Below are 27,922 nucleotides of genomic sequence, written 5' to 3' on the forward strand. Positions count from 1 at the left end.
TAGATTTTTAGTGTGCTGTTATATAAAAAACAGTTATTTTTAGAACTCTTTAGCGACGTATTAGTATAATATAATATTTATGGATTACCATCGAAGACCGACATGATCAACCAAAAAAGAAGATGTATTTGGTGATTATTCTGGTGAATTTCATGGGTGTGAATCTGTCTTTTTAGTTTACACTTCCTAGTTTAAAAACCGGGTATAGGACACAAATATGTAAAATTTCAGTCATTTTCAGGGTCAGGGGAAGCAAATGCCCCCCTGACCCTATCAAATGCGCCCCTGGATTTGTTGGTGCAACCAGGCATTAGCTCTTGTCTTTTCGTAAATTTCCATAATTAATTAGTAGTAAAAATGACATTTTCGAATACTATTATATTAAAATGCTAAGATAAGATATCAGGTGCAAGTATATTTGCAACTATATTTTAATGAAAAACCATATGTATTTTGGATTTATAATGTTAGAATAGAGGCCCATAAAATACAAAAGACTTCTAAAATTATCGTATAAATATCCAAGATTGTCGTCTAAATACCTAGTAGTTAGAACCAGGTCTGGATAGATAATAATTTGAAATAAAATGGAGCGAAGGTCTGAAGTGGTTTATAAAAGTGTTTGTGAGAATGCAGATGGGAAACTTCTATCGAAGAAAGAAGATGAACCACAAAGAAGAAATAGAACCTTTCTGTATCTTTCAGCAGTCATAGGTAAAATAGATTTATATTTTTCATTGCCATATGTATCTATATAATTTAAATCCTAATAACTTATCAAGCAATTAAATGTTGTTCTGAAACTATTTATATGGGAAATAAGCCACAATTAAATTGAAAAAAATAATTTTATTAACGTTTCGATGCCCAAATCGGGTGTCGTTGTCAAAATACAAAATACTACAAAATTAAACAAAAATGTTGTTGCTAAGTAAAATATTCTTCTAATAATTTATTTAATCTGACTCATTTATATTGGCAATTCAGACATATATTATACATTTTAAAGTAGAAGACTTTAAAATGATATTGTCAATATTTATGAGTTGCGTTCCTGGGACGACTTTACTGAAAGATAGTTCATTCGATTACATGAAATTAACCCCAACTCAAGAATATCCGTCACAAAAAAATTATAGCATGTGATCTGTCTTTAAAAAGACAACCAAAATGCAACGATGACAGTAAAATTCCCGCGTTAGAGATTCCATAGTAAATCACGAGGGAAAACCAGGAAAAAAACCTCGTGATACTATTAGGCTATTGATTATATTCAAAATAAGATAGCTAAAAGGAACTACAACGTTAACGGGGTTTTATTATTTCATATGGTCAATGGACATCTATATATGAAAAAACCGCGGAGTGCTACCATTTAAAGGGGTGCGTTTTTGAGAAATGGGTGAATTAGTCCCTGGGCACAGGTTACATTAGGGTGAGTTCTATGCACTTTTGGTATAAACATACCTACATAAAAATTGTTCCTGGTTAAATTTCCTATCTAAATATCGCTTTTTAAAGTCAATGATACTTTTTTTTACAAAAATATATTCAAAAGAAAAAGCACAAAGAAACCCAAAAGAAAGAAATTTTGTTTTTTGTCCCATAACTTTTGTCCACGAGGATATAGGTATAGACATTGCTTTACAGAAAAAAAATCTACATATTTCTTCTTTAAAATGTTGTATAGTAGAGGTAATTAGGATTTATAGTTTTCGAAATATGATTTTTCAAAGTTCGCCACTCACAGCAATTTTGGGCAATTTTCCTTGTAATTTCGCAAATATTGTTCTGTAACTTTTTTCCACGTAACTTTAGGTATATGAAATGGTACACGTAATAGAAATATAAATCAATTAGCTTTAAAATGGTCTACTGTCTAACGTTGTACGACTTTTTTTAAAGAGATTATGGTTTTTCAAAGTTTTATACTTTTAACGATTTTTTATAATATAATATAAAAATAAAATTATATTATTATATGATATATTGTATATTATATAATATTATATTATATATAGTATATATTAGATAATATTATATTATATAATATATAATACCTAATATAAAAAAAATATTATTTTTTACATTTTTTACGATTATTTTTGAATCAAATCAAATCAAATAATTTATTCAACCACTTAGTTATTATACAATATACATATAACAGACCTAATTAATATACTTATACTGACTGATTCATCCGGAGGCAGACCTAGACACAAGGCATCTGTTTGTCGGATACCTCCCACTGATGTCAGTCAACATAATATACAATGTACATATAATTTATTAAATACACTGTCTATAATATGTATAAATTAAAGTAAAATATAAATCAAAACATTCAATAACAATAGCAAATCGATACATTTCTTTTTAGATTTTAACTGTTTATGTGATTTAGTTTTTTTTTTATTAGATGATTATTAGATGATTAGATGAATTTATGATGATTATTTTTGAATAAGATATTATTTTTCAAAATGTAATAAGTACTTGCAACGATTTTTGATTTTAAGATTATTTTTTAAATTTCTCATTATAACTTTTTTTTTTCTTGTGCATGAATATATATATTGCTGAATAAAGAGGGCTTACTTTCTGTTCTTTAAAATGGTGTATCATCTATATTTCGCTCATTAAATGCAACAATGTCATATCTCAAAAAACTTACTTTCGAGAAAATTCAATTTTAAGTTTTGGATGCTGCTAAAAAAATTTTTAATTTATTGAAAAAAAAAATGCTTAAAACCATTAGACAATGTGATTGTTTTGTCTAAGAATCAATTGAAAAAAAAGAGTTTTTTAATTTTAAGGGTTAATAAGATCAAATTATTAAAAAATGTTCCATTTTGTGACGTTATTGTCACTTAAATGCATTTGTAAAAGAGGTACAAATTGAAATATGATGATCTTGTCATTATTTAAACACAGTTTTTGGCAAATAATTTTAATATGTCAACTTGTTAAAAACAAGAAGTTACAAAATAAGAAAACTACAAATAAAAATACAGTTCAAGAAACATTAATAAAATATTTTGGCTTAGATATTTTAATGAAAATACGCATGTTTCGCAAAGGTCTTTCTTGGGTGTAAAGAAAGAAATATTAAATTCTTTGACAAAAACTTCATGGAAAATTGCGTAACTTGTAAAAGGTCTATTTCTTTGGTTACAGATTTCAATATAGTCTCTATGAATATCTGCCAATGAGCGGCTACCATCAATAAATATTCGGGATGTATTGGCGCGAGTAATAACTTTCAATTCTTGGGATTGATGTTATGTGCTGTCTAATATCTTCCCGAATTTCTGAATTTAGCGATTTCTGGTTTCCGTGTCTTCCACATTTGTCCGAATCAAGGAGGACCTCTAAAACTTTATTCCGTTTTTCTTGCACAGTTCTTATTATGCGATCAGGTATGTCCAAAGTATTTGCAAAAAATACTTTGCAAACTCGAATCTACTTACCTTCTTTTACAAAATAGTATGCTTTGTTTTTGTCTCTGGGTTTTCTTGTACCTCCGACACGAATATACCGATATTGGGGTACAACTGGTACCAACAGTTTGTTAATATACTCTCTCTGTTTTTGAAATTCACCGAGTGACCAATAGCTTAAAAAAATCTGTATTCCCTCCTCTTCGGTAAATTTAGATGGACACTTAAGTTTACAATCTTTGCACGGATACCTTACTTGTCTTTTTTGTCTCATCTTTTTGTTTTTTGAATGAGTTTGGTAGGCTTCACCACAACTTCTCATTTTTTTTTGTAAGATTTCTCTTCCAGTTTTTAGTATTCCGTTGATGTTTCTTGCCTTTCTTTGGGGGTGTAACAAGAATAGGAATGTCTTGGTTTGCTGATAAGGTTTGATTAGGCTCATTATTACCGTCGTCGTGGTTTTCTTTATCACACTCTTCTGATTCTTCATCACTCTTTGGTACATAGTTATGATCGTTAATTATGTCTTCACAATCTTCAGAGGACGAAGAAGAGCTACTACTACTGGAAGACCTACTAGAACACCTACTACAACAGCTGCTTGAAGATGATGAAGAACTTGTTGACTTAGAAACTCCAGGAACAGCTATATTCTTATCACCTGTAAAAAATAATTATCTTCAAACACTATTAACTTCCAAAATCATACCATTTTTAAATTTTTTAATTTTATATGGGAGTGACTAGGTGTCAAATAAAATACACCATTAAATCTTATACTGTTTTTTCCATATTATAACATAAAATACGTAGGCAAACTATATATTTTTTTTATTTTAATGTTTCAGAACTAATTTTTTTATAAAAATATTTTTCCTTGTAGCACCAATATTTCTAAACCGCAACGCCGCGCCCCCTCACATTTTTCCAAAAGCTGGAACAGCCACTGAAAAAATACTTACCTAGTGTACTTGAAGATTCTTGATTTTTTACAAAAAAAACTCATTGTCCATCTCTGAAACGTTTGTTTCATATTCTTGTTTGTTTTGTTGTTCATCATTGTCGAGCATATTCTTTGGGGTACCATTTTCACATTCAAAAACAGAAACTGTGTAGTCAGACATATACTGTTCGGTCGATGCATCCTCATTGGTAGATTGCTGCTGCTTTAAAAGCTGCTGAATCTTTTTTAAGCGAAATTTAGGACATTATTACGTTGAAAGCCTAAAATAGTATATTTTTTAAATTAGATCAAATAAAAAGTATTAGACAAATAAACATAATATGCAATTATTTTTGGTTTTAAATTTAAAAATTAGTAAAATTTAATGTAATCAATTGGTTGCAATCCCAAATGGAGAAAAAAGTTGTGTTTAAAGATTGACCTAACCTTAAATAAATATTATTCCTTTTAAATTTTTAAATAATATTTTGTAACAATAAAGTCATATTGTTTACAAAAACTCAGACACCTCCAGCAAAAAAAATATTAAATTCTTTGTAATAAAGTCTTAAGAAAAAATAATACACCAAACAAATATTTTTTTCAGAACAATAGCGTCATATTTTTAATTATTAAAACCTAAACGTTTATCATTTTTTGGCGAAAAAAGTACTAATTCTAAATAATGCGTTATTGAAATAAAATATTATCAAATAAAAGATCTTACCTTTAGTGAAATATCCTCATAAAACACAATAACACGTTTTTAAACAAAAGCGTAAGCACGTGCCACTTCAACTGACAAACCACAACTAAAATAAAACACTCTTGCGGTAAAAATTTAGACCTCGTCGCAGAAATACTACAATCGTTTGGCGCCATCTCTCAGTTAATTGTTAAGTTACAGATATATCGATCTAACAAAGTAAACTTTATACAATTTACTTTCTGTTAAACCACATAACTCAAAAATTCGATTTTTTGAGATATGACGTTGTTGCATTTAATGAGCGATTTAAATAATGGAAACCGAGTGATTCTTTGATATTTTTTTCCTGTATTATTTAAAATTATTTCTTTTACAAAAATTACATAAACATTAGTCTTAGAAAACATCACTTTAGTTAAAATTATTTAAACGTTGACATTTAAAAAATTTCAAAATCAAAGTCCATCTCTTCGTTAGCATTAGCTTCAATATCTTCCTCTGACACCTCAGTTATCTTAGAGTCCCACAATTAGTACCCATGCACATGCACCCTTTGCAGAATATTGAAAAACTAATTCCTATCTTCCTACAACCGCAGTTTTTTGTACATCCTTTGGTACATTTACATGCTATTTTTTCAAGCAAAGCTTGTGATGCAGGAGCTTTGACAGTAAATATTGGAATTAATCCATATTTTGAAGTTTGCCCGGCCGAGTCAAGTGGATCCAAAGTATTACCTATAAAAAATAAGATTCAATCATAACACACAATCACATAAAAAAGTTATAAGGAGAAATTTAAAAAATAATCCTAAAATCAAAAATCGTTGAAAGTACTTATTACATTTTGAAAAAGCATATCTTATTCAAAAATAATCCTAGAATTTTTTATAAAACACCATTTTAAAGTAAACAGAATAAGCTTTCTTTTTTATTATATAATATATACCTAAATGTAGAAGAAAAAAAGTTATAATGGGAAATTTAAAAAATAATCGTAAAAAATATAAAAACTTGTTAAAAGTATAAAATCTTGAAAAAGATAACCTCTTTAAAAGAAGTCGTACAACATTATACAGTAGAACATTTTAAAGGTAATTGATTTCTATTCCTCTTACATGTACCATTGCATATGCCTAAAGTTGAGTAGAAAAAAGTTACAGAAAAATATTTGCGAAATAACAAGGAAAATTGCCCAAAATTGCTGTGAGTGGCGAACTTTGAAAAATCATATTGCGAAAACTGTAAATCCTAACGACCTCTACTAAGCATCATTTTAAAGAGAAAATATGTAAGTTTTTTTTCTGTGAAGCAATATCTATACCTATATCCCCGTGGACAAAAGTTATGGGACAAAAAACAAAATTTCTTTCTTTTGGGTTTCTTTGGGCTTTTTCTTTTGAATATATTTTTGTAAAAAAAAGTATCTTTGACTTTAAAAAGTTATATTTAGATAGGAAATTTAACCAGGTACAATTTTTATGTAGATATGCTTGTAACAAAAGTACATAGAACTCACCCTAATGTAACCTGTGCCCAGGGACTAATTCACCCATTTCTCAAAAACGCACCCCTTTAAATGGTAGCACTCCGCGGTTTTTTTATATATAGAGATTCATTGACCGTATGAAGTAATAAAACCCCGTTAACGTTGTAGTTCCTTTCTATAGTACATAATCAATAGCCTATATAAGGTGATACAGTAGCGATCAACAGGTAGCCAAAACGCGTTCCAAGATTGCGGCTATAATTTTGAATATTTTTTCGAGATATTTGGCACACGTATTCGTAATATAATAAAGAATGGCGGTACAGAGCCCAATTTGAAAAATATATTAATATGTTGAAATTACTCTGTAATTAAGTACAATATTAAAAAAACGAGCCTGTACCGCCATTAAGAAGAACAAAAAAATACACTTTTTTCAAATAAACTTTTTTATCCGATGCCTAGATTTTGTGTCATTTTGGAACTACTAATGAAATAAAAAATTTTAGTAGTTCCAAAATGACACAAAATCTAGGCATCGGATACAAAAGTTTATTTAAAAAAAATGTATTTTTTTGTTCTTCTTAATGGCGGTACAGGCTCGTTTTTTTAATATTGTATTTAATTACAGAGTAATTTCCACATATTAATATATTTTTCAAATTGGGCTCTGTACCGCCATTCTTTATTATATTACGAATATGTGTGCCAAATATCTCGAAAAAATATTCAAAATTACAGCCGCAATCTTGGAACGCGTTTTCGCTACCTGTTGATCGCTACTGTTTCCTCTTAATTTACTCTCAAGAAACTAATACCTAATTCTGACTTTAATATGTTTAAATTATAAATAATATTAATAATACATATTGAGGTGATTGATTAGTAGGGTAAAGCTCAATAGCTCCGCTATAGTAATAGATAGCTATAAAATTTAATTACAAAAATTTTAGCCACCTTTGAGCTTCACATTACAAAATTAGTTAGAATGTTACAGTGTGTTCGATAACACAGTGGCAGACCAAACTTATGTTTTTTTAAATGGAACACCTTATATTTTATTTTAAATTCGAAATTCTGTTAACTTCTCCATCACAAAAATATAAAGGTTTGTTATATTATACAGGGTATTTACAAAGTTATAACCAATTTTATATGAAAATCGTAACAAGTTCAACTCCCGGTATAAATAAAAATAAGCAAAACAACAATGGTTTATTAAAGCCATATTTTTTAACGTATTGTCAAAATTTTCAAGAATGGTCGATATTGCTAATTTTCTTTATATCAAATACAGGGTGAGTCAAAACGCAAGTACATTATTTTCTCAGTAATTTTAAAAGGAATACCCTGTATTTTATATCACTATTGAAAAGTACCATTACCGTACTTTAATTTTTAGATAACATTCCCTATATCTACATTTATTAGTTTTCGAGATATTTTCATTTTTCAATGGACCAGTAGCGTGGCCACCCAAATCACCAGAATTTAATAAACTGGACTGATTTTTTTGGGGTTACGTTAATAATGAAGTTTATAAAATACCTCCAACAACAAGGGATGAGATTAAAAATAGAATACAAAGTGTATTTCGATGTGTTAATTTACAAATGCTCCGTAGAGTAAGTAGCTCATTCAATGATCGTTTTTAGGCGTACATAAATGTGTTAGGAGATAATTTTGAACACCTTATGTAATTAAATATTAAAAATATTTTATTAAAAGTAGCTTCTAATTTTTTCAAACATGTTTTTTTGCAAAATGTATTACTGATAAATTATATTTCGTTCTTTATTTGTTACATTGTTACATTTACATACAAAAGTAGTGTTTAATTATCAGAATTTAATAAACTGGACTGATTTTTTTGGGGTTACGTTAATAATGAAGTTTATAAAATACCTCCAACAACAAGGGATGAGATTAAAAATAGAATACAAAGTGTATTTCGATGTGTTAATTTACAAATGCTCCGTAGAGTAAGTAGCTCATTCAATGATCGTTTTTAGGCGTACATAAATGTGTTAGGAGATAATTTTGAACACCTTATGTAATTAAATATTAAAAATATTTTATTAAAAGTAGCTTCTAATTTTTTCAAACATGTTTTTTTGCAAAATTTATTACTGATAAATTATGTTTCGTTCTTTATTTGTTACATTGTTACATTTACATACAAAAGTAGTGTTTAATTGTCTTCACAAAATATTGTATTTTGTGTTTGTGTGTTTTTTTTGTAAAATTTATTACTAATTTTCTTTGTTTATTTGTTGCATTTACATAAAAAGATAGTTTTTAATTGTTTTAAAAATGTTGCATATAGTGGTTGTGTTTTTGTTTGTAAAATGTATTACTAATAAATTATTTTTATTTCTTTATTTGCTACAGTGTTACATTGATTACCGGATTGATAATCGGTAATCTTCAATTGTCAATTCAGTCATGGCTTACTTAAAATTGAGATAAATTTAAACACCTAAAATAATTTGCTCTGAAAAATGAAAATTTCTCGAAAACTAATAAATTTGGGCACAGGGAATGTTATATTAAAATTAAAGTACGTTAATGTTACTTTTCAATAATGATATAAAATACAGGATTTTCCATTTAACATTACTGAGAAAATAATGTACTTGCGTTTTGACTCACCCTGTATTTGATATAAAGAAAATTAGCAATATCAATAATTCTTAAAAATGTTGACAATAAATAAAAAAATATGGCATTAATAAACCATTACTGTTGTGCTTATTTTTATTTATACAGGGAGTTGAACTTGTTACGATTTTCATACAAAATTGTTTATAACTTTGTAAATACCCTGTATAGCATTACAAACCGTTATATTTTTGTGATGTAGAAGTTAACAGGATTTCGAATATAAAATAAAATATAGCATGTTCTATTTTAAAAAAAAACATACCTAAGTTAGGTCTGCCACTGTGTTATCGAACACCCTGTAACATTCTAACTAATTTTGTAATGTGAAGCGCAAAGGTGGCTAAAATGTTTGTTATTAACTTTTATTGCTATCTATTACTATAGCGGAGCTATTGAGCTTTACCCTACTAATCAATCACCCTGTAGAGATATACAATAAGTAATACTAAAATATAAAATATGTACTAACTCGAAACTCGATATGCTATTGATTTATTAATCGTGGTATTTTATTTCTATTTACTTCCTCTCTCAGTATGGGTAACCACATCCTACTGCATTCTACCGAGGAATTTGCGACACAATGGGTTTCATTTAGCACAATTAGAGCCGCTTCTTTGATTTTTTCTTTTTACTATCTGATTCTTTCAGGACTATACTTAAATCTCTTCACTGAACTCTATGTTCATTATCCCATGCGTGTTAACATATTTGAGATCTATCAAATTCTCTATTTTTAATATAAGACTGATGTTCACTTATTCTAACGTTTAATGGCCTTGATGTTTCACCTAAATAAAATTGTTCGCATCCACAAGGTATTTTATAAATGCAATTCTTTGTTCTTTCTTGTTCATTGTTAGGTTTAGTTTTAGATAGAATAGATCTCAATGTGTTGGTTGTTTTGAATGTTGTTGAAATGTTGAATTTATTTCCTATTGTTTTAAGTTTCTCGGATAGTCCTTTTATATTATATGGTATTGATATTTTCCTCGTATTCTTGTGAATGTTGTAGGATCCCGTTCTAAGTTGTTCTGTTCCATTCGATCCAATCTTGACAATTCCTTATTTATAAACGATAAAGGATGATAATTTTTTGATAAAACAGATCCTAAAAATTGTTTTTCTTTTAAAAACGAATTTCCGTTAGAACAAGTAATTTTGGCTCTATCATATTAGTTCAGAGAAATAAGGAAAAAAATATCCTGTTGGTGACACAACCCCCTCCAGGCCGAAACCAAATTTTTTGAGTAGTATGGACATCTATATTAATAACCTATATGTTCCCTGCAGCCTATTTTGATGATATACATAGTTATAAACAAATGAAGATCAAAAAACGGTAAATTTTCGCTTTTTTCGTCTTTAACCAAAAAGTTAAGTATTTTAAACAAAGGGCCTAGCCGAGTAAGATGATGAAAAGTGCCCCCAACTCGATTCGAATTCCATATAGGTCACCGTTTAGCATATATAGTGAAACTAACTTTCTGAAATTTTTAGCCCCCTAGGTGGTCATGTGACCCACCTAGAGTCTAATTAGGCTTTTTATGTTTTTATTTTTTATCTCAGCCGCGTCGAGAACTAGCGAAAAACTTTAAATAAAAAATTTGTAAGATTTAAAAAGTTCTGTGCGAAAAAATTTTTTTTTTAAATTTTGGCGGGAAATTTAAATTTTAGAACGATTTTAAAATTTTAAATGAGTATAAAAAAATAACTAAGACATTCGTTTTCACGAAAAAAATATATAACGTGTATTTTTACATAATATTTCACCCTGAATTTTTTCAAATTTTTAAAATTGGTGAAACGCACCTTCAAAAATAAAAAACCGCATTTTTTCGGTTTTTTTTCGTTTTTTGATACAATTTTATACATATGTTTCAAAAAAGGTAACACCGTCACTGGAACAGGTAAAAAATTTAAAAAGAATTGGGTTTGCTTAATAAAAATTTTTTGTAACACCATCCATTTTCAAGATACAGGGCGTTGAAGAAAACAAAATTTTACACATTTTTTAAGATTTTGCCGAAACTACTGGCAACGTTGTAATAAAACTTGGCGGGTTTTAAGAGCTAGTTATTGTGCATGTTTTGACATACAATTAAGGATTTGATATTCATTATTGGCGCGCTTAGGGGTAATGGTCTGAACTTTTCAAAGAAATAAAGATAGTACGTCACTGACATATTTCAAAGTAACATGTAACAATAATTATTACATGTACTTGCGTTAGCCAATTTTTTGTGTGACACGGTGACAGGAAAATACAGCATGTTTTATATGTTTGTTCATGGGTATTCTTTCATTTTTCCTACTGTATGCACTCGTAGATGTAGAAACTACTAATAGAAGTTCGAATACTTTGTAAGAGTTAAGATGTTTTATTTTTTGAATAAAAATGGCTAGTCGTATGAAAAAATAGGAAGATAGATTTTTTGTCACAAATTAAACGAGGAATTCAAAGAGGATTGCTAGTTTGAAATATGTCAGTGACGTACTATCTTTTTTCTTTAAAAAGTTCAGACTATTACCCGTATACGCGCCAATGATAAATATAAAATTCTTAATTGTATGTCAAAAAATGCACAACAACTACCTCTTAAAACTCGCCAAATTTTATTACAATGTTGCCAGTAGTTTCGGCAAAATGTAAAAAATGTGTAAAATTTTGTTTTCTTCAACGCCCTGTGTATTGAAAATGGATGGGATTACAAAAAATTTTTATTAAGCAAACCCCAATTATTTTTCAGTTTTTTACCTATTCTAGTGACGGTATCACCTTTTTGAAAAATATGTATAAAATTGTATCAAAAAACGAAAAAATGCGGTTTTTTATTTTTAAAGGCGCGTTTCACCAATTTTAAAAATTTGAAAAAATTCAGGGTGAAGTATTATGCAAAAATACACGTTATATATTTTTTTCGTGAAAACGAATGTCTTAGTTATTTTTTTATACTCATATAAAATTTTAAAATCGTTCTAAAATTTAAATTTCCCGCAAAAAATTAAAAAAAAAAAATTTCGGACAGAACTTTTAAAGCTTACAACTTTTTTATTTAAAGTTTTTCGCTAGTTCTCGATGCGGCTGAGATAAAAAATAAAAACTTAAAAAGCCTAATTAGGCTCTAGATGGGTCACATGACCACCTAGGGGGCTAAAAATTTCAGAAAGTTAGTTTCACTATATATGCTAAACGGTGACCTATATGGAATTCGAATCGAGTTGGGGGCACTTTTCATCTTCTTACCCGGCTAGGCCCTTTGAGACTGAGAATCTCATAAAACGTATAAAAAACTTCAATATGGCGTTCGCTGCATATGTCTATCCTTATTAGTTGCTTAGAAAATTGCAAAATAATAATAATAATAATAATAAGACGTTTATTGTTCCAAAAAATATATATAAATTTACAAAAAAAAAACATAGATTTGAAATGTGGTAGGAACAATGCGTTTTGATATCAGCATCTGTACTTTACCAGAAAATACAGGGCTGTTGAACGCCAACTATCTAAATAAAAAAAATTGTTACTTTATAATAATAATTAACCTAATAACCTAACCTAAACAAAAAGAAAAAAATCTAATTCTAAATTCACATAGAAGGAAGAAGAAGAAAAAAAAGGAAAGGAAAGATGAGAAAGAGAAAAATAAACGAGAATAAGAAAGAAAAGAGCTGTTTACACATTTTTTACTGATAATTTAATAGTAGAGCTTTAATTTTCTTTTTGAAAGTGATAGGAGATAAATTATAATTAAAAATTTTATATTTATTAATAAGTGATGGAGCGATATAAGAAAATATTTTCTTAAAGATTTGCTTATTATGCTGGGGAATTCTAAGTAAGGTTGTAGGTCTCAAGTTTCTTCGGTGCATTTCATTACTGAAGTTTAATTTATTGTACAGATACTTGGGTGTTTTTGTTTTAATGATCTTGTATGTAAAGTTTAGCGAGTGCAAAGTTCGCCTGTTGAACATGTTTAACCAGCCAAGATCAAGAAGTTTGTGAGAAACCCTCTGACGTCTGCGTATTCCAAAAATATATCTAAGACAAGAATTTTGTACTTTTTGTACCCTTTTTTTATTAACAACACTTAAAAATGGTCCATATATATGATCATAGTGATTAAAATGAGAAAGAATCAACGATTCACAAAGCATTGCCTTTGTTTTAATATTAAGAAAATGCCTGTGGGGGTATAAAGCCTTTAACATGGAGTAAGCCTTTTTTAAACACAAATTAATGTGATTGTTAAAATTTAATTTAGTGTCCATAGTAAGTCCTAAATTTTTGGCAGATGCTTGAAAAATAATAGTGTTGTTATCTATACAAGGTACAATATTCGTTGACAGATGCTCACGTTGATTTTCAGAACAGAACAACATGGCTACCGATTTAGAGGGATTTATTTTAAGTAGATGTTTGTTAGAGCTAGTTAGAATTTCCTGAAGGTCAGAATTAATTCTTGCATTGGCTAACTGCGCCTCATGAGGAGCGAAGGAATATTTTAGTTGTGTATCATCGCAGTATTGATGATAGTCACAATGTTTTAAGGACTTTATAATATTAAAAGTATAAATTTTAAATAACAAAGGTCCTAAGATACTTCCCTGAGGAACCCCTGACAGAATATTACATATATTTGATCGCTTTTCGTCAATTACCACAGTTTGAGTACGAAGAGTTAAATACGATGTTACTAAATTCAATGAAGCTTCATCGAAGCCTATATGTTTTAAAATTGATATTAAAATTTCATGATTGATCATATCAAAGGCTTTCGAATAGTCCAAGAGAATTAAAACTGTTGCATACTTTCTATCATCTGCGGATACTATATTGTCAATTATATCGGAAATCGCTGTCTCACAACTATAACCTGTCCTAAATCCTGATTGCTTAGCAGGAATAATATTATTTTTTTCCAAAAAATTGCTCATTTGCTTTTCCATAATTTTTTCGATTATTTTCGAGAACGTGGGTAGGATAGATATACATCGCAGGTGATTAAATTCAGTTGGATTCTTTATTTTAGGTAAAGGAATAATTTTTGAAAAATGGTCCATATATATGATCATAGTGATTAAAATGAGAAAGAATCAACGATTCACAAAGCATTGCCTTTGTTTTAATATTAAGAAAATGCCTGTGGGGGTATAAAGCCTTTAACATGGAGTAAGCCTTTTTTAAACACAAATTAATGTGATTGTTAAAATTTAATTTAGTGTCCATAGTAAGTCCTAAATTTTTGGCAGATGCTTGAAAAATAATAGTGTTGTTATCTATACAAGGTACAATATTCGTTGACAGATGCTCACGTTGATTTTCAGAACAGAACAACATGGCTACCGATTTAGAGGGATTTATTTTAAGTAGATGTTTGTTAGAGCTAGTTAGAATTTCCTGAAGGTCAGAATTAATTCTTGCATTGGTTAACTGCGCCTCATGAGGAGCGAAGGAATATTTTAGTTGTGTATCATCGCAGTATTGATGATAGTCACAATGTTTTAAGGACTTTATAATATTAAAAGTATAAATTTTAAATAACAAAGGTCCTAAGATACTTCCCTGAGGAACCCCTGACAGAATATTACATATATTTGATCGCTTTTCGTCAATTACCACAGTTTGAGTACGAAGAGTTAAATACGATGTTACTAAATTCAATGAAGCTTCATCGAAGCCTATATGTTTTAAAATTGATATTAAAATTTCATGATTGATCATATCAAAGGCTTTCGAATAGTCCAAGAGAATTAAAACTGTTGCATACTTTCTATCATCTGCGGATACTATATTGTCAATTATATCGGAAATCGCTGTCTCACAACTATAACCTGTCCTAAATCCTGATTGCTTAGCAGGAATAATATTATTTTTTTCCAAAAAATTGCTCATTTGCTTTTCCATAATTTTTTCGATTATTTTCGAGAACGTGGGTAGGATAGATATACATCGCAGGTGATTAAATTCAGTTGGATTCTTTATTTTAGGTAAAGGAATAATTTTTGCTCTTTTCCAAGATGCGGGAAAGTAAAACTCAATGATACAGCTATTAACAATATGCGTAATAAAAGGTACGATAAAGGGGCAACAAAGTTGAATTAGAGTTATATTAAGATCATCCTGTCCAAAGGCTTTTGATTTTACACTCAAGATAATATCGGCAACGTCCTCCATAGACACTGTATTAAAACGAAATGGCTCTTGAACTGGCATAGAATGATTTCTGTAAAAACTTAGAAGTTCATTACTGGGTTGTTGATTAATTGAACAAGCCGCTGTAAAATGTTGATTAAGTTTATTAACGTCTTTAAGATTATCTGGAATATGATTTTGTTTTCTGTTAAGTACATTAATCTTCCTAAGCTCATTCCACTTTTCTTTTACGTTGCAGTTTTGAAGTTTATTGTTTAAATAAATCTTTTTTTCACGTCTAATAGTAGAAGTAGTTAAGTTCCTAATCTGTTTGTAGTAATTCCAGTGTTCCGGATTCCTACTACGACGATATCTATTTAGAGCTTGGTTTCGAATTTTTTGCATAAGTCGTATATTGTCTGTAATCCAGGGGCAATATGGTTTTTGCTTATTTGTACAAGTTCTTAAGGGGGCATGCTTATCAAAAATACCGAGTAATGTATTTGTAAGAAATGTCACTTTTTCATCAATATCATTAATTAAATATAGGTTGTGCAAGGATGCACCCTCAAGATCCCGTTGAAACTCTTCTAAATTAATGCGACTTAATGCTCTGTATGTTAATGAAACATTATTTGGCGGAGGCTTATCAAACTTAATTTTACAGCATGTGAGAAAGTGGTCGGAGATATTGATATCTAAATTCTCCACATCAAAAACACCATCAAAACTTGAACATATTAAATCAATTAAAGTAGATGTTCTGTCAGTCACACGAGTTGGTTCATTAACTAACTGTTTTATGTCAAAAGACTCAAATATATTATTAAGTTGGGAAGTGTAAGAAAAGTTAACGTCTAATTGGTCTATATTAAAATCACCCAAGAACACAATTTTACCCGACTCAGCGTAAAACTGTGGTAAAAGATCCTCGAAATAATCCAAGAATTCTCTATGACTTGAGCCTGGCGGCCTGTAAATAATTCCCATTATTAATACATTATGATTTTGGGTGATTTTTATCCAAATATGCTCAAATAAATCATAAATTTTGAGTTTTTATAAATATTCATAACTTATGTAAAAATTAACTTAAAACGTTCTTATTACACAGAATGCTGAGACTTCTGGTGCTTAAATCTAAATCATACCCTATATTTCAAAGCAATTGGTCAAATAGTTTAAAAGGTATTTCATTTTTTTTTTGCAACGCTAAAGTCAGAAAAGATGAAGTTACACTAATACTTTGGACAGTTTGGATAGTAAAAGTGACAAAAAATAATTCTAAATATGTACTGCAAAATTATTTTGCAAAAACATGTGAATTAAAAAAGGGGGGCTAACTTCGTCCGTAATTGTCCTAGGACAATTGTTTTTCTTTCTAAATGTGTATAAAAATTCAGTCTCTCCAAATATGAAAAAATAATTTTTCTACGGGTAACGGTTAAAAAGTTATTCTAATTGTTTTTAAGTAAGCAAAAAATCGACGTGTATTTGCAAAATAATTTTACACTGTTTAAAATTACTTTTTGTCATTTTTTTTAATTAAGTCAATAGTATAAATGTTCTTCTTCCATAAACTGTCAGAAGTCTCACTGTTACCTCATAATTTTCTGACTTATAGTGTTGCAAAAAAAATGAATTTGGGATAAACAAATTAAATAACTTTGAAACTACTTGACCAATTGCTTTGAAATTTAAAATATGATTTAAGCACCAGAAGTCTCAGAAATTCGTGTAATAAGAAGGGTCTAAGTTAATTTTTACATAAGTTATGAATATTTATAAAAACTCAAAATTTATGATTTATTTTGCAATTTTCCAAGCAACCAATAAGGATAGACATATTCAGCGAACGCCATATTGAAATTTTTTAGACGATTTATGAGTTTCTTACTCTCAAATTTGTTTAAAATGCTTAACTTTTTGGTTATAGACGAAAAAAGCAAAAATTTACCGTTATTTGATCTTCATTTGTTTATAACTATGTATATCATCAAAATCGGGTACAGGAAACATAAAGGTTATTAATATAGATGTCCATACTACCTACTCAAAAAATTTGGTTTCGGCCTGGAGGGGGATGTGTCACGAGAAAAATCTTATTTCTCTGGACTATATAAGGATTTAATGATTCCCTTTTTAACGTTGATGTTGTGATTTGATTTGTAATTGAGATATCTGTTGGCATATGTTGGTTTTTTATACACTTGAGTCCCATATCCAGTATCCTTCTTTGAGACTAAAACATCGAGGAAAGGCAGGGTGTTATTGTATTCCTTTTCCATTGTAAATTTGCCAATATAAATGAGTCAGATTAAATAAATTATTAGAAGAATATTTTACTTAGCAACAACATTTTTGTTTAATTTAGTAGTATTTTGTATTTTGACAACGACACCCGATTTGGGGGTCGAAACGTTAATAATTTTTTTTTTCAATTTAATTGTGGCTTATTTCCCATATCAATAGTTAAGCAATTAAATCATTCATAGTCTTTCCTAAGTATCTTTCATCGGGTCTTTCTCATCTTCCAACGCACCTTCCAGGAACTTGCACCTCAGCGGTGCTTCGTATTATGTGACTCTAATCTACACTGTCATTTTTATATTTTATAAATTATTACAACTTGACAACAATATAGAATTATTATTATTATTTTTTTTTATTTCTGATGAAGTTATACCTATTGGTTGTATGCTGGAGTCTGGAGATTTCCATGTGTAGGGTATCTTTGTCGGCAGGACCAAGAGATAATAAAATCGTTCTCTTGGTAAAATTTAGCTAATATTTCCCTTCTCTCATTATTTCTAATGCATCTTATAATTTGTTGTAAAACTGTTTCAGCTCCTCATCTGGCTTTCTGAGGTGGAAGCATAATATACTTAAATTACATTGACTTTTAGGGGAGTGCAATTAGAACGAAAAGATACAATGTTTCGGAAAAAATCAAACAAGGTTATATTTTTCTAAAACTTCTTTTATTAGTTTATAAATATGTTAAAGTAAAAAGTTCTACTCACAAATTTCGCCGCTAATTGTTTATTAATTGTTTAAACAATAACAATTGTTTTGTATAAATAATGTTAAGAATATGGGTGAATTCAACATTTTATTTTGATAAAAAATGTTTTTATTTTAGTTTTGATTATGCTTATGCTGAACCCGAATCTGACATTACAATTTGCAAATTTAAAATGGCGGATTCAAAATGGCGGATTTTTTCCTAAAAGTCCTTAAAAAGTAGTTGTAAAATCCGAATTTTTTTTATTAAATGTGTTTGTTTACATATATGTGGATATTTTTGAGAGGTTGCTGAACCTGAATCAAATTTTGATAATTTAAATTATAAAATGGCAGATCCAAAATGGCGGATAACTTAAAAAATAGTTGTAAAATCATAATTTCTTTACAAAATGTATTTATTTCTACATATATTTAGTTTTGAGAGCTTTGATAAACCTAACTTAAATGTTAACATTATAAACTATAAAATAGCGGATCAAAAATGCGGATTTTCTAAAAAGAACATAAAAAAGAACATTTTTCTAAAACATTTATTGTCTTTATTTTTAACAGGTTGTTGAATCTGAATTAAAGATTAAAAATTTAAATTTCAAAATGGCGGATCCAAAATGGCGGATATTTAAATGAAAACAAGTAGAATCCAATCAAACAAATATGGAATTTCATTCTTAAAAAAAAGATAAACAAATAATTTTCACAATAATATTAAAAATTAAAATGTATTAGAAAGAATATTAAAAAAAAAAACAAATTTTCGATTAGAAGGATGTAATTACATATCGGGACATAGTTTTTAAATCCAAACAACTTTCCTTTATAAAAATTTTCGATATTGTGAAATATAAAGGTATTTTACTCATGAGTGAAATTCATATTTTTTTACATACCTCGTACAAAATTAACAAAATTTGATATTTGATGATTGTATCTTATGTTATATACGATGTAGAGTATTTTATAAAGAATAACTTTTTTTCGTAAAGCTGATATTAAAAAAGTTATCAATAGGTTCCAAGTTACGCAGACATACTGTATAAGAGCTAAAAAAAATTTTTTTTGTTGAACATTTATTATTGTTGAAGCTTATTATTAAATGTATTTTAGGTAAGTTTTACAGAAAAAAGTTTTGATCGCTGTGTATATACATTTATTCAGCTGGTAATTTTCGGTTTTTGTATTACATTTTTGTTATCTTTCTTAGTTTTCTCAAAAAGAAATTATTTATTTCATTTTTAAACTAAAATGATTCAGTGTTTTTTAAAGATTACATCCCAAGCTTTAAGAAAATAGCAAACAAATTGTATTAGATTTATTCAAATTTGAGTAATACCGTCTTAAAATGGTGGGAATTCTGTAAAACTATGAAGTTTTCAAAAATTACATTTTTTGAGACATCCTATTATTTGAATTAAATTTTTGAGATTTTTTTTGAACAAAACATCGTTTAGTAAGATGATTGAGAGGTAAGTTGTGCAAATTTGAGAGTTTTATAAGTAAAATTGTATTAGTTACACATGTTTAAATCATTTTTAAACAAAATTCATGTAAGGCTCACTTTCCGCCCACACCGTACTTATGTCCATAAATTTTATTTCTTTTTATTACAACCATAAGATAGCTTATTTCATCTTATTTCATGTCCAATTTGTAAAATTTCTTTTGATCCATTAGTTAAAGAATTACATTAAAAAAACTCAACCGTGCACTTCTTACAACGCTAGTTTACAGTGCGCCAATGTGTGTGAGAAGGGTGACTTTAGCGTTATAAATAAAAAATTACAGAAGCTAGAGATTTAATTTTAGAAAAATCTTTATATAAGGTTTTTTTTGTAAAATTTTCTGAATTTTTCAATGGTCAAGTCAGTTTTTTTCTAAAAATTATATTTTCGGAGTTATTTAAAAAACATCTAACTTCGCTGTTCATTTGTTTAATAAAAAATAAAGCACTCACTTCTCGAGTAGAACTTGTTGTTTATTAAACATTTCTTAATGAAATTACAAAAAGTTTTATCTTGTTTGATGTTTTCCGAAGTGATAATCTAAATGCACTCCCCTATTTAGACAATGCTATTTTAAATATTACCATCATATACAGTCGGAAAAATAAAAGAATACCCATGAACGAACATATAAAACACGCTGTATTTTCCTGTCACCGTGTCACACAAAAAATTGGCCAGCGAAAGTACATGTAATAATTATTGTTACATGTACTTGCACTGGACAATTTCCTTTGTGATACGGTGACAGGAAAATACAGCGTGTTTTATATGTTCGTTCATGGGTATTCTTTCATTTTTCCGACTGTATCTATATCCGAGAAATGATGGTAAATAGGAAACCAGGTATCACAAACTTCTAGGTGGCTTTGTCAATATACCTGGATCCCGCGCAGCAAAAAAGTTTATTAATAGCAATCTGAAAATTTGTTAATAGCTTAACGGTATCTAGTCGAACAATTTTTGATGTACGGAAAAACTGGAACATGGAAGTTTTAATTGTGCAACAGGTTACAGGTTTCGACCGTCAGTCTACGAAAAAGTCCCATGTACACAGATAGTGAATTAAATGTTGGTGTCAAAGATATTATAAAATGTAATGGAATGAATAAAAGTATGTAATAAATTTCATAAAGGAAGGGGAAATAAACTATGTGGCAGCAAAATCTAATTGACTTTATGTTGTTTTGGATGGACTGACGGAATTCGAGGAAATATACCTTGATAGGCTACCAGACGAAGTGATTAGTGAATGAAAAAAGACATGAGAGCTACTAATATAGGTCAAATTGTGGGTTGATGTCAATATGGAAAGAAGAATCTAAATTGAATGAGTATCAGAAATAGAGAACTATGAGTTTGATTTCCATAGGTGGTAGTGGAGTACTTTTGAGCTATTGAATGGAGTGCAAAAAATCTAAAAAAATCGCGATTTTTTGCATTAAATTGTTAATAATTAAAAAACGGACGTTAGCGGTGTGGGCAGTAAACAGGTAGGTTTTCTTCCTATTGCTCTACAATTACTAAAAAAGTAGTCAGCTACCTGGACCTTTGAGTGTCCCGAGAAAATCCTTATTACCCTGGACTATAAGGGCGATTAGATCCTACAGCTGAGCCGAAGGGGTTTTTATCCAGCATATGTAGTCGTTGGGTAGGATAGGGATTTATTAATTTCGTCCAACTCATCAAATCGACGGGCTTCAGTACACGTTCAGATGACCTGTTCCGACGGGTAGGAAGTTATTCTCCGTTCAACACAGCGATAATGGATTTCTGTTCGGTCTTCTTTACTGCCAGAGACGGTATATAATTGACATAGATTAATATAACTGCTATAGTCTGACGTAAGCACCTTTTTAATTGACATTTAAAAGCAGCTATTCCCATTTCCGCTTTCCCATTCTGCTCAGGGTTCCTACAAGTATAATAGTATATTATTCAACGAGCATGTAATGATGGCTATTACTCACGATGATGAAGTTTGCGACACGAGCCGTAGGCGAGTGTCGTAATTCATCAGAGTGAGTAATAGCCATTACATGCGAGTAGAATACTATACTTTTTCTATGACCTTTTTTTATTTTATTTTAATTAGTAAAAAATGTAATTATCAACTACTCGAGATTTAAATTATAATAATTTACAAGAATACCTAAATGCTATTTACCCCCAGTACGTGGCTGAATAATTGGTTGCCTACTATTACCAAATTATTACTTATTGTAAAAATACAAATAGAAATAGTCAATATAAGTTCTATTCGTTTCCGAAAAAATATAAGCTTAAATTTGTACCTACTGTCAATTAATCTAATAAATAGGAAATGTCTGTTGTCGGTGGACGTATTTCAATAGTTATAATGTATATTTACATTTAACTATATATAATATAATAATATAACTATACATAATATGTTATAACATATTTAACACAATATAACTTGAAAAATAAACACAATATTAGTTATAAATTCTAATTAAAATAAACAAAATGAGCTAATGTCACTGTCACTAAAATAAATGATAAACGTCAAAATTTTTAGTAAACAAGATATAAACGTAAAAAATATGCTGACATTGTTACAGTTAAAATTCGTTTAAAAATTTTTTGAAGTTAATTATTGATATAAATTACAATAATTATTGTATTAAATAAACAACTTGAAGTAATTTTATTTGCAGTTTATATACGATTAATATTAAAAGTGGCATGCGTCACTTGAATCTAACTTCAGCCCGTGAGTAATGACCCGTGAGTAACTTCAGCCCGTGAGTAATGAATTATTACTCACGGTACGGTAATGGGTGCTATTAACTATGAAAAAATAGCGAATAATGAGCATGTTATTAAACGGTCGTAGAAAAAATATATTACTGCACGATCCAGACGGTAATCTAATCTGGAAAACATTAGATAAATACGATAATATAAATAATACTAATTGTAATTTATATCTTTTTTTCAGCTAATTTATTTATGTTCAGCATATCGACCCTATCCAGTTGGTCTTCATCGGCAATAGAAAAATTAACCGCAAATAGTTCAGATATCAATCCATTGGGAGAACCAATAACAGCAGTACAAGAATCATGGATAGCCTCTTTACTGCCACTAGGAGCAGTAGTTGGCCCGCTTCTTTCTGGAAAGCTCTGCGACACACTAGGAAGAAAGAAGACTCTACTAATAATGGCAGTTCCAAACATCATTTCTCTGTTAACAATATGTTATGCAAGAAGCATAACTATTTTTTATATATGTAGGTTTATAAATGGTCTTATCACAGGAATGGCATTCGCTATTACACCTGTGTATCTTTCAGAAATCTCGGAAGTGAACAACAGAGGAGCCATCTCAACCTTGCAGGGGATCTTCATGAACGCAGGGGTCTTGTTTAGTTTTTTGTTAGGACCGCTCTGTTCTCTTAAGCTTCTAACGTTTCTGTGTGCCTTACCTGCAATTTTGTTTATTATTTTATTTGGTATATTCATCCCAGAAACGCCAGTATTTCTAGTATCTGTGCATAAGGAAGATAAGGCAAAGGAAGCTCTGAAAAAATTGAGAATGACAAAGAACGTTAATGATGAGTTTAAAGGGATATTATCTTCATTTCAAGCTTCAAATCAAAAAGAACAAGGTGCTTTGGAGGTATTTAAAGATGTTGGATCTAGAAAAGCTCTGATTATAATCATAGGATTAATGTTTACTTGTCAATGTTCTGGAGTTAATCCAGTCGTAAGTTATCTTGATACTATTTTTAAAGAGTCTGGTTCTACCCTACCACTCTACTTTTTAACAAACGCAGTGGGAGTTATACAAATTGTCGGAAATTGCATTTCGGTGGCACTAATAGAGAAACTAGGCAGGAAAATTCTAATTTTGACATCGACAGTAGGTGTTTTAATGACCGAAATTACACTTGCAGTTTACTTTTACCTCAAACATGTTCAACAATACAATATGGATGGGATGTCTTGGTTACCAGTTACTAGCACAATTACCTTCATCTTTTTTATAAGCTTAGGGTTATCTCAACTACCGTTTACCGTTATGGGAGAGATCTTCCCTCATAGTACCAAAGCTTTTGGATCAGCTCTCGGTTGCTGTTCTGGTTCTGTTTTCGCTTTTGCCGTCACCTTTCTATTTAGGGTATTTATGAACTTGTATGGCCTAGCATTTTGTTTCTCTTTGACCAGTTGTTTTGTGTTTTGTGGTATGCTCTTTATATACTTTGTGCTCCCCGAAACGAAAGGAAAGAGTGAAAGTGAAATTCAACGAATGTTAATAAAGTAAATATGTCTGCAAATTAGTGTACAGATTTTTCAATATAATCGGTACTTGCACCAAAAACATATGGAGACGATGAATAGGTTGCTTATATGAGTCCATAGTTAATGAAATAAAAATAGACTTACTCAAAATACCTTTTGTTTACCCCAGACGATCGGTTTCGCTTTCTACAATATGCAAAGCATCATCAGGTCTTGGTCAGTGCATAAGATTTTAAGATGCGTCTGTAACACCTAGCGTTACCAGGTGTCCCGATTTGCGCGGGACGTCCCGATTTTCAGGGGTCCAGGGACGCTTACCGATTTGTACCTGACCGGGACACTGAATGTCATGATTTTCACCAACTAAAACCAATTTCAGGAGGACTTGCAGTGAATTTTATAACTATGTTATAAAAACAAGGCACTCCTAAAAGCGGCAAAATCGAATGAAAAATAATTCTAATAAAAAATTAATAATTTTCTTTAATCTACGATTTTTTTTGTAATTTCGTCTGATTATTATTATTATGTAGGATTAAATACAGATTATAGAAACACCTTGTAGTCCAGTAAATGAACGGGAAATACGGCGATACCGTGTAATTTTCAGGATCAACTCCGAATTGCATGAAAATTTGGACGGCTTGTGTCGTTGGTTGCTTTTACTCGGCGGGTGACAGTGACCCCTAGTTGGTGGGTGAAAAACCGCGCGTTTAAAATAGGTCCGGAGATGGATAAATTGACTAATTCTAAGCAATTTTAATTTTATAGAATTTTAATTTAGTTAATACTTTTCGAGTTATTTACGATTGAAAATGTTTATTTTTCGACAAAAAAATCACGTTTTTAGGCGATGTTTACAAATAACTCAAAAAGTAAGTATTTGATCAAAAAAAAATATTCTTAGCAAAAATGTAGCATAATATAAAAAAATGAAAAATATTGTGAACTTGTAAAGTCTATAGACCCAGCAAAAGCAAAGTTGTAGTTCATGAAAAATACGTTCTTATTCGTCAAATTCCAAATCAAATATTTCAACGTAAAATAACCAAGAAATAAAGCACTTTTCGGGAAAACCAATTAACACTTTTTTAATAAAGCTTTATTTTTTTATGTTTTAAAAAAGTTTCTAGTAGCAAAAGTAAGCGAGTTGTGCTCAAAATCAAGTTGACTCCTTATTTTTGGTAAAAAAATCGTAAAAATTTCCCCCTACTTAGCACCCCAAATGAAATTATTCGTTACCGCTTTACAAACAATTTACTTTACTTATGTATCTTTTAAATGATTGAAAGGGCCTGAACGAGTCACTAATCACGAGTGTATGCAAAATATGAACAGCCATATTTTAACCAATTTTTGTCTTACAGAAAAACAAAATGAATCTATCATATTTATAAAAGCAAAACCTACCTACTTTTTACTCCTTGAGATTTTTAGTATCCCTAGTACTTTTTAAGTTGTTTTAAAAAAGGGCATTTTCCAATATTTTAGGAAAATTTTTTTTAGTATAAAACCAATTTTTTTCAAAACTAAGCACTCCCAACCGGTAAACTTTACAGATCGTACTTACAGATAAACGCTTTAAAAAGATGTAATAGGTTTTGCCCGAAAATTGCTTAATTTTTTGGTTATTTTAAGTTGAAAAATTCGATTTGGAATTTGACGAATAAGAACGTATTTTTGATGAGCTACAACTTTGCTTTTACTGGTTTTATAGACTTTCTGAACATACAATTTTTTTGCTTTTTTAAAAGCTACATTTTTGCTAAGAATATTTTTTTTTCGATAAAATTACTCGAAAAGTATTGACTTTTTTACTGGGCGGTCATTTACTGGGCTATTGTTGTTTATTTGTCCCGATCTACAACCCTAAATCCCGATTTGTTTTTGCTTATGTACCGATTAAAAACAAATCGGACATGGCAACACTAGTAACACCACATCTCGAAGGCCTCGAGCATTAGCATAATATGTATAATCTTCTGTAAGGGAGTTTGAAGAAAGTATTAGTAATCACAAACTTTTCTTATGCTCACTCATTTATTTCTCCAAGACCAAACTGTTCTATGAATTCTCCCGTTATCTCCTACCAAATTTGGTATTTACATCACCCATAATCAAAGTTGAATCTTTTTTGATGAGGCTTTTAAGCTGTTGGATAATTCATTATACTTAGATTGCTTCACTTATATCATCTGGTTATCAGCTGTAGGGGAATATACTTGGATAATATTAGTTGGAATTGGGCAAATATGACATTTAAGAGGATTTATTGATCTGAGTTTATACCTACTTCATATCACTGTCTTCTTCAATTTGTGATGATCACTAATTTCACATTTTTCAGAGTTTCGTCCATCATCCATCCCATTTCGTTTATTCTTATTATGTCTTGTGTTAGTCTATCCAGTCTATCTCTATAGCTGACTGACAGCTACAGGGTTACTATGTTTTAAAATCTTTATACTGAAATTATTTGAGCCTCAAACAATGATTCGACGGTTTTAGGCAAAATTTACAACTGTGTCATCGGCGTATGTGCCGATTGGCAATCATTTATATCCAATATACCTAATCGGTTCTGTTAGTAACATTAAATAACCTGGTTTACTATTTACTATTGTATGGTTTACTATTTTATCGTAGGGGAGCCCAAGTGGGGATTTTTGTAGTTACTCGAGCGCGTCAGATTATCACTTGGGGAGAAACCTCGTACCTTGTAAATGTACCTCTACCATATATTGGCTCTTAATACAAGGGAGTTTGTTAAGGGGAGCTCGAAAAAAATATATCCTTAGGATATTAGGATTGTGGCAAACCTATACTGGGATCAAACAGTAAGAGCAAAAATTAGCAATGAACTTACTGAAAGTGTGGAGATCAAAAGAGGTGACCGGCAGGGGTGTATCTTATCCCCACTCATATTCAATATTTATACCAAGAAAAGATTTAAATAATGAATGGAAAACGCAAGTGAGGGCATAAAATAAACGGTGAATTAATGACCAATATAAGCTGTTTTCGTTTGCTATAAATACGTTTTTTCCAAGTTAGACGGCTGTTCAAGTGCATGCCAAAATATTTGCCGGGATTAGCCAATTATCAATATATATAGGTGGGCATGTTTCTCTACGTATCGTGAATGTTACATGTATTGATTTAGTTGCATTAGATTTGATGCGCTACACTTTCATCCAGATCTGAATTATATTTAGGTTTGATTGAAGATTTCTTGATGCTGTTGATGGATCTGTGTGGGATGCCAGAATAGCAGTGTCATCTGCATATGTTGCAACTGTAGTTGTACTAGATGTCGGAATGTCCGCTGTGTATAAAAGATATAGAATTGGGCCGAGAACGCTGCCTTGTGGGATACCTGAGTGAGTAGGATAAGAATATATCTTAGTGTGCTCGGTACCGTGCTTCACAAGGAAGTGTCTATTCTCCTATGCCGGATTTTAAGAGCTGTAAGTGAGGATTACCGGCCCATAAGCCTATTAGACCACCTCTACAAGTTATTCACAAGAATAATAACAAATAGACTGGAAACAAAATTGGATTTTTACCAACCTAGAGAACAGGCGGGTTTTAGGAAAAACTTTGGCACTAACGACCACCTACACTGCATAAAAGGAATTATAGCAAAATCTATCTAATACAACCGACCATTGGTCCTGGCTTTCGTAGACTTTCACAAAGCATTTGATACGATAGAAATTAACAGCATAATGAGAGCATTGGA

The 27,922-nt window shown here is 30.0% G+C and overlaps 1 protein-coding gene and 1 long non-coding RNA gene across 2 annotated transcripts; one reads left to right on the top strand and one right to left on the bottom strand.

Annotated features, from left to right (window-relative positions):
* The first annotated feature begins 480 nt into the window (after positions 1-480).
* Positions 481-24,330, top strand: LOC114342152 (facilitated trehalose transporter Tret1). The gene is made up of 2 exons (XM_028292937.2): positions 481-714; positions 22,878-24,330. The coding sequence occupies exons 1-2, from the start codon at positions 588-590 to the stop codon at positions 24,200-24,202; spliced, it is 1,452 nt and encodes a 483-aa protein (XP_028148738.1). The 5' UTR covers positions 481-587; the 3' UTR covers positions 24,203-24,330.
* LOC126890676 (uncharacterized) lies at positions 2,938-5,192 on the bottom strand. Its single transcript, XR_007700410.1, has 3 exons — positions 5,114-5,192; positions 4,406-4,667; positions 2,938-4,104 (listed from the first exon to the last, which is right to left on the bottom strand). It is a non-coding gene; the product is annotated as an uncharacterized LOC126890676 (long non-coding RNA).
* Positions 24,331-27,922: the final 3,592 nt, after the last annotated feature.

This window comes from Diabrotica virgifera, chromosome 8 (genome assembly GCF_917563875.1).
Source record: "Diabrotica virgifera virgifera chromosome 8, PGI_DIABVI_V3a".
Taxonomy (NCBI): domain Eukaryota; kingdom Metazoa; phylum Arthropoda; class Insecta; order Coleoptera; family Chrysomelidae; genus Diabrotica; species Diabrotica virgifera.

Bases quoted from the DNA above. Each gene is read 5' to 3' on its own strand.
- LOC114342152 (XM_028292937.2), top strand. From the start codon at position 588: ATGGAGCGAAGGTCTGAAGTGGTTTATAAAAGTGTTTGTGAGAATGCA. The intron at 715-22,877 runs GTAAAATAGATT...TCTTTTTTTCAG, and splicing joins GTATCTTTCAGCAGTCATAG to CTAATTTATTTATGTTCAGC.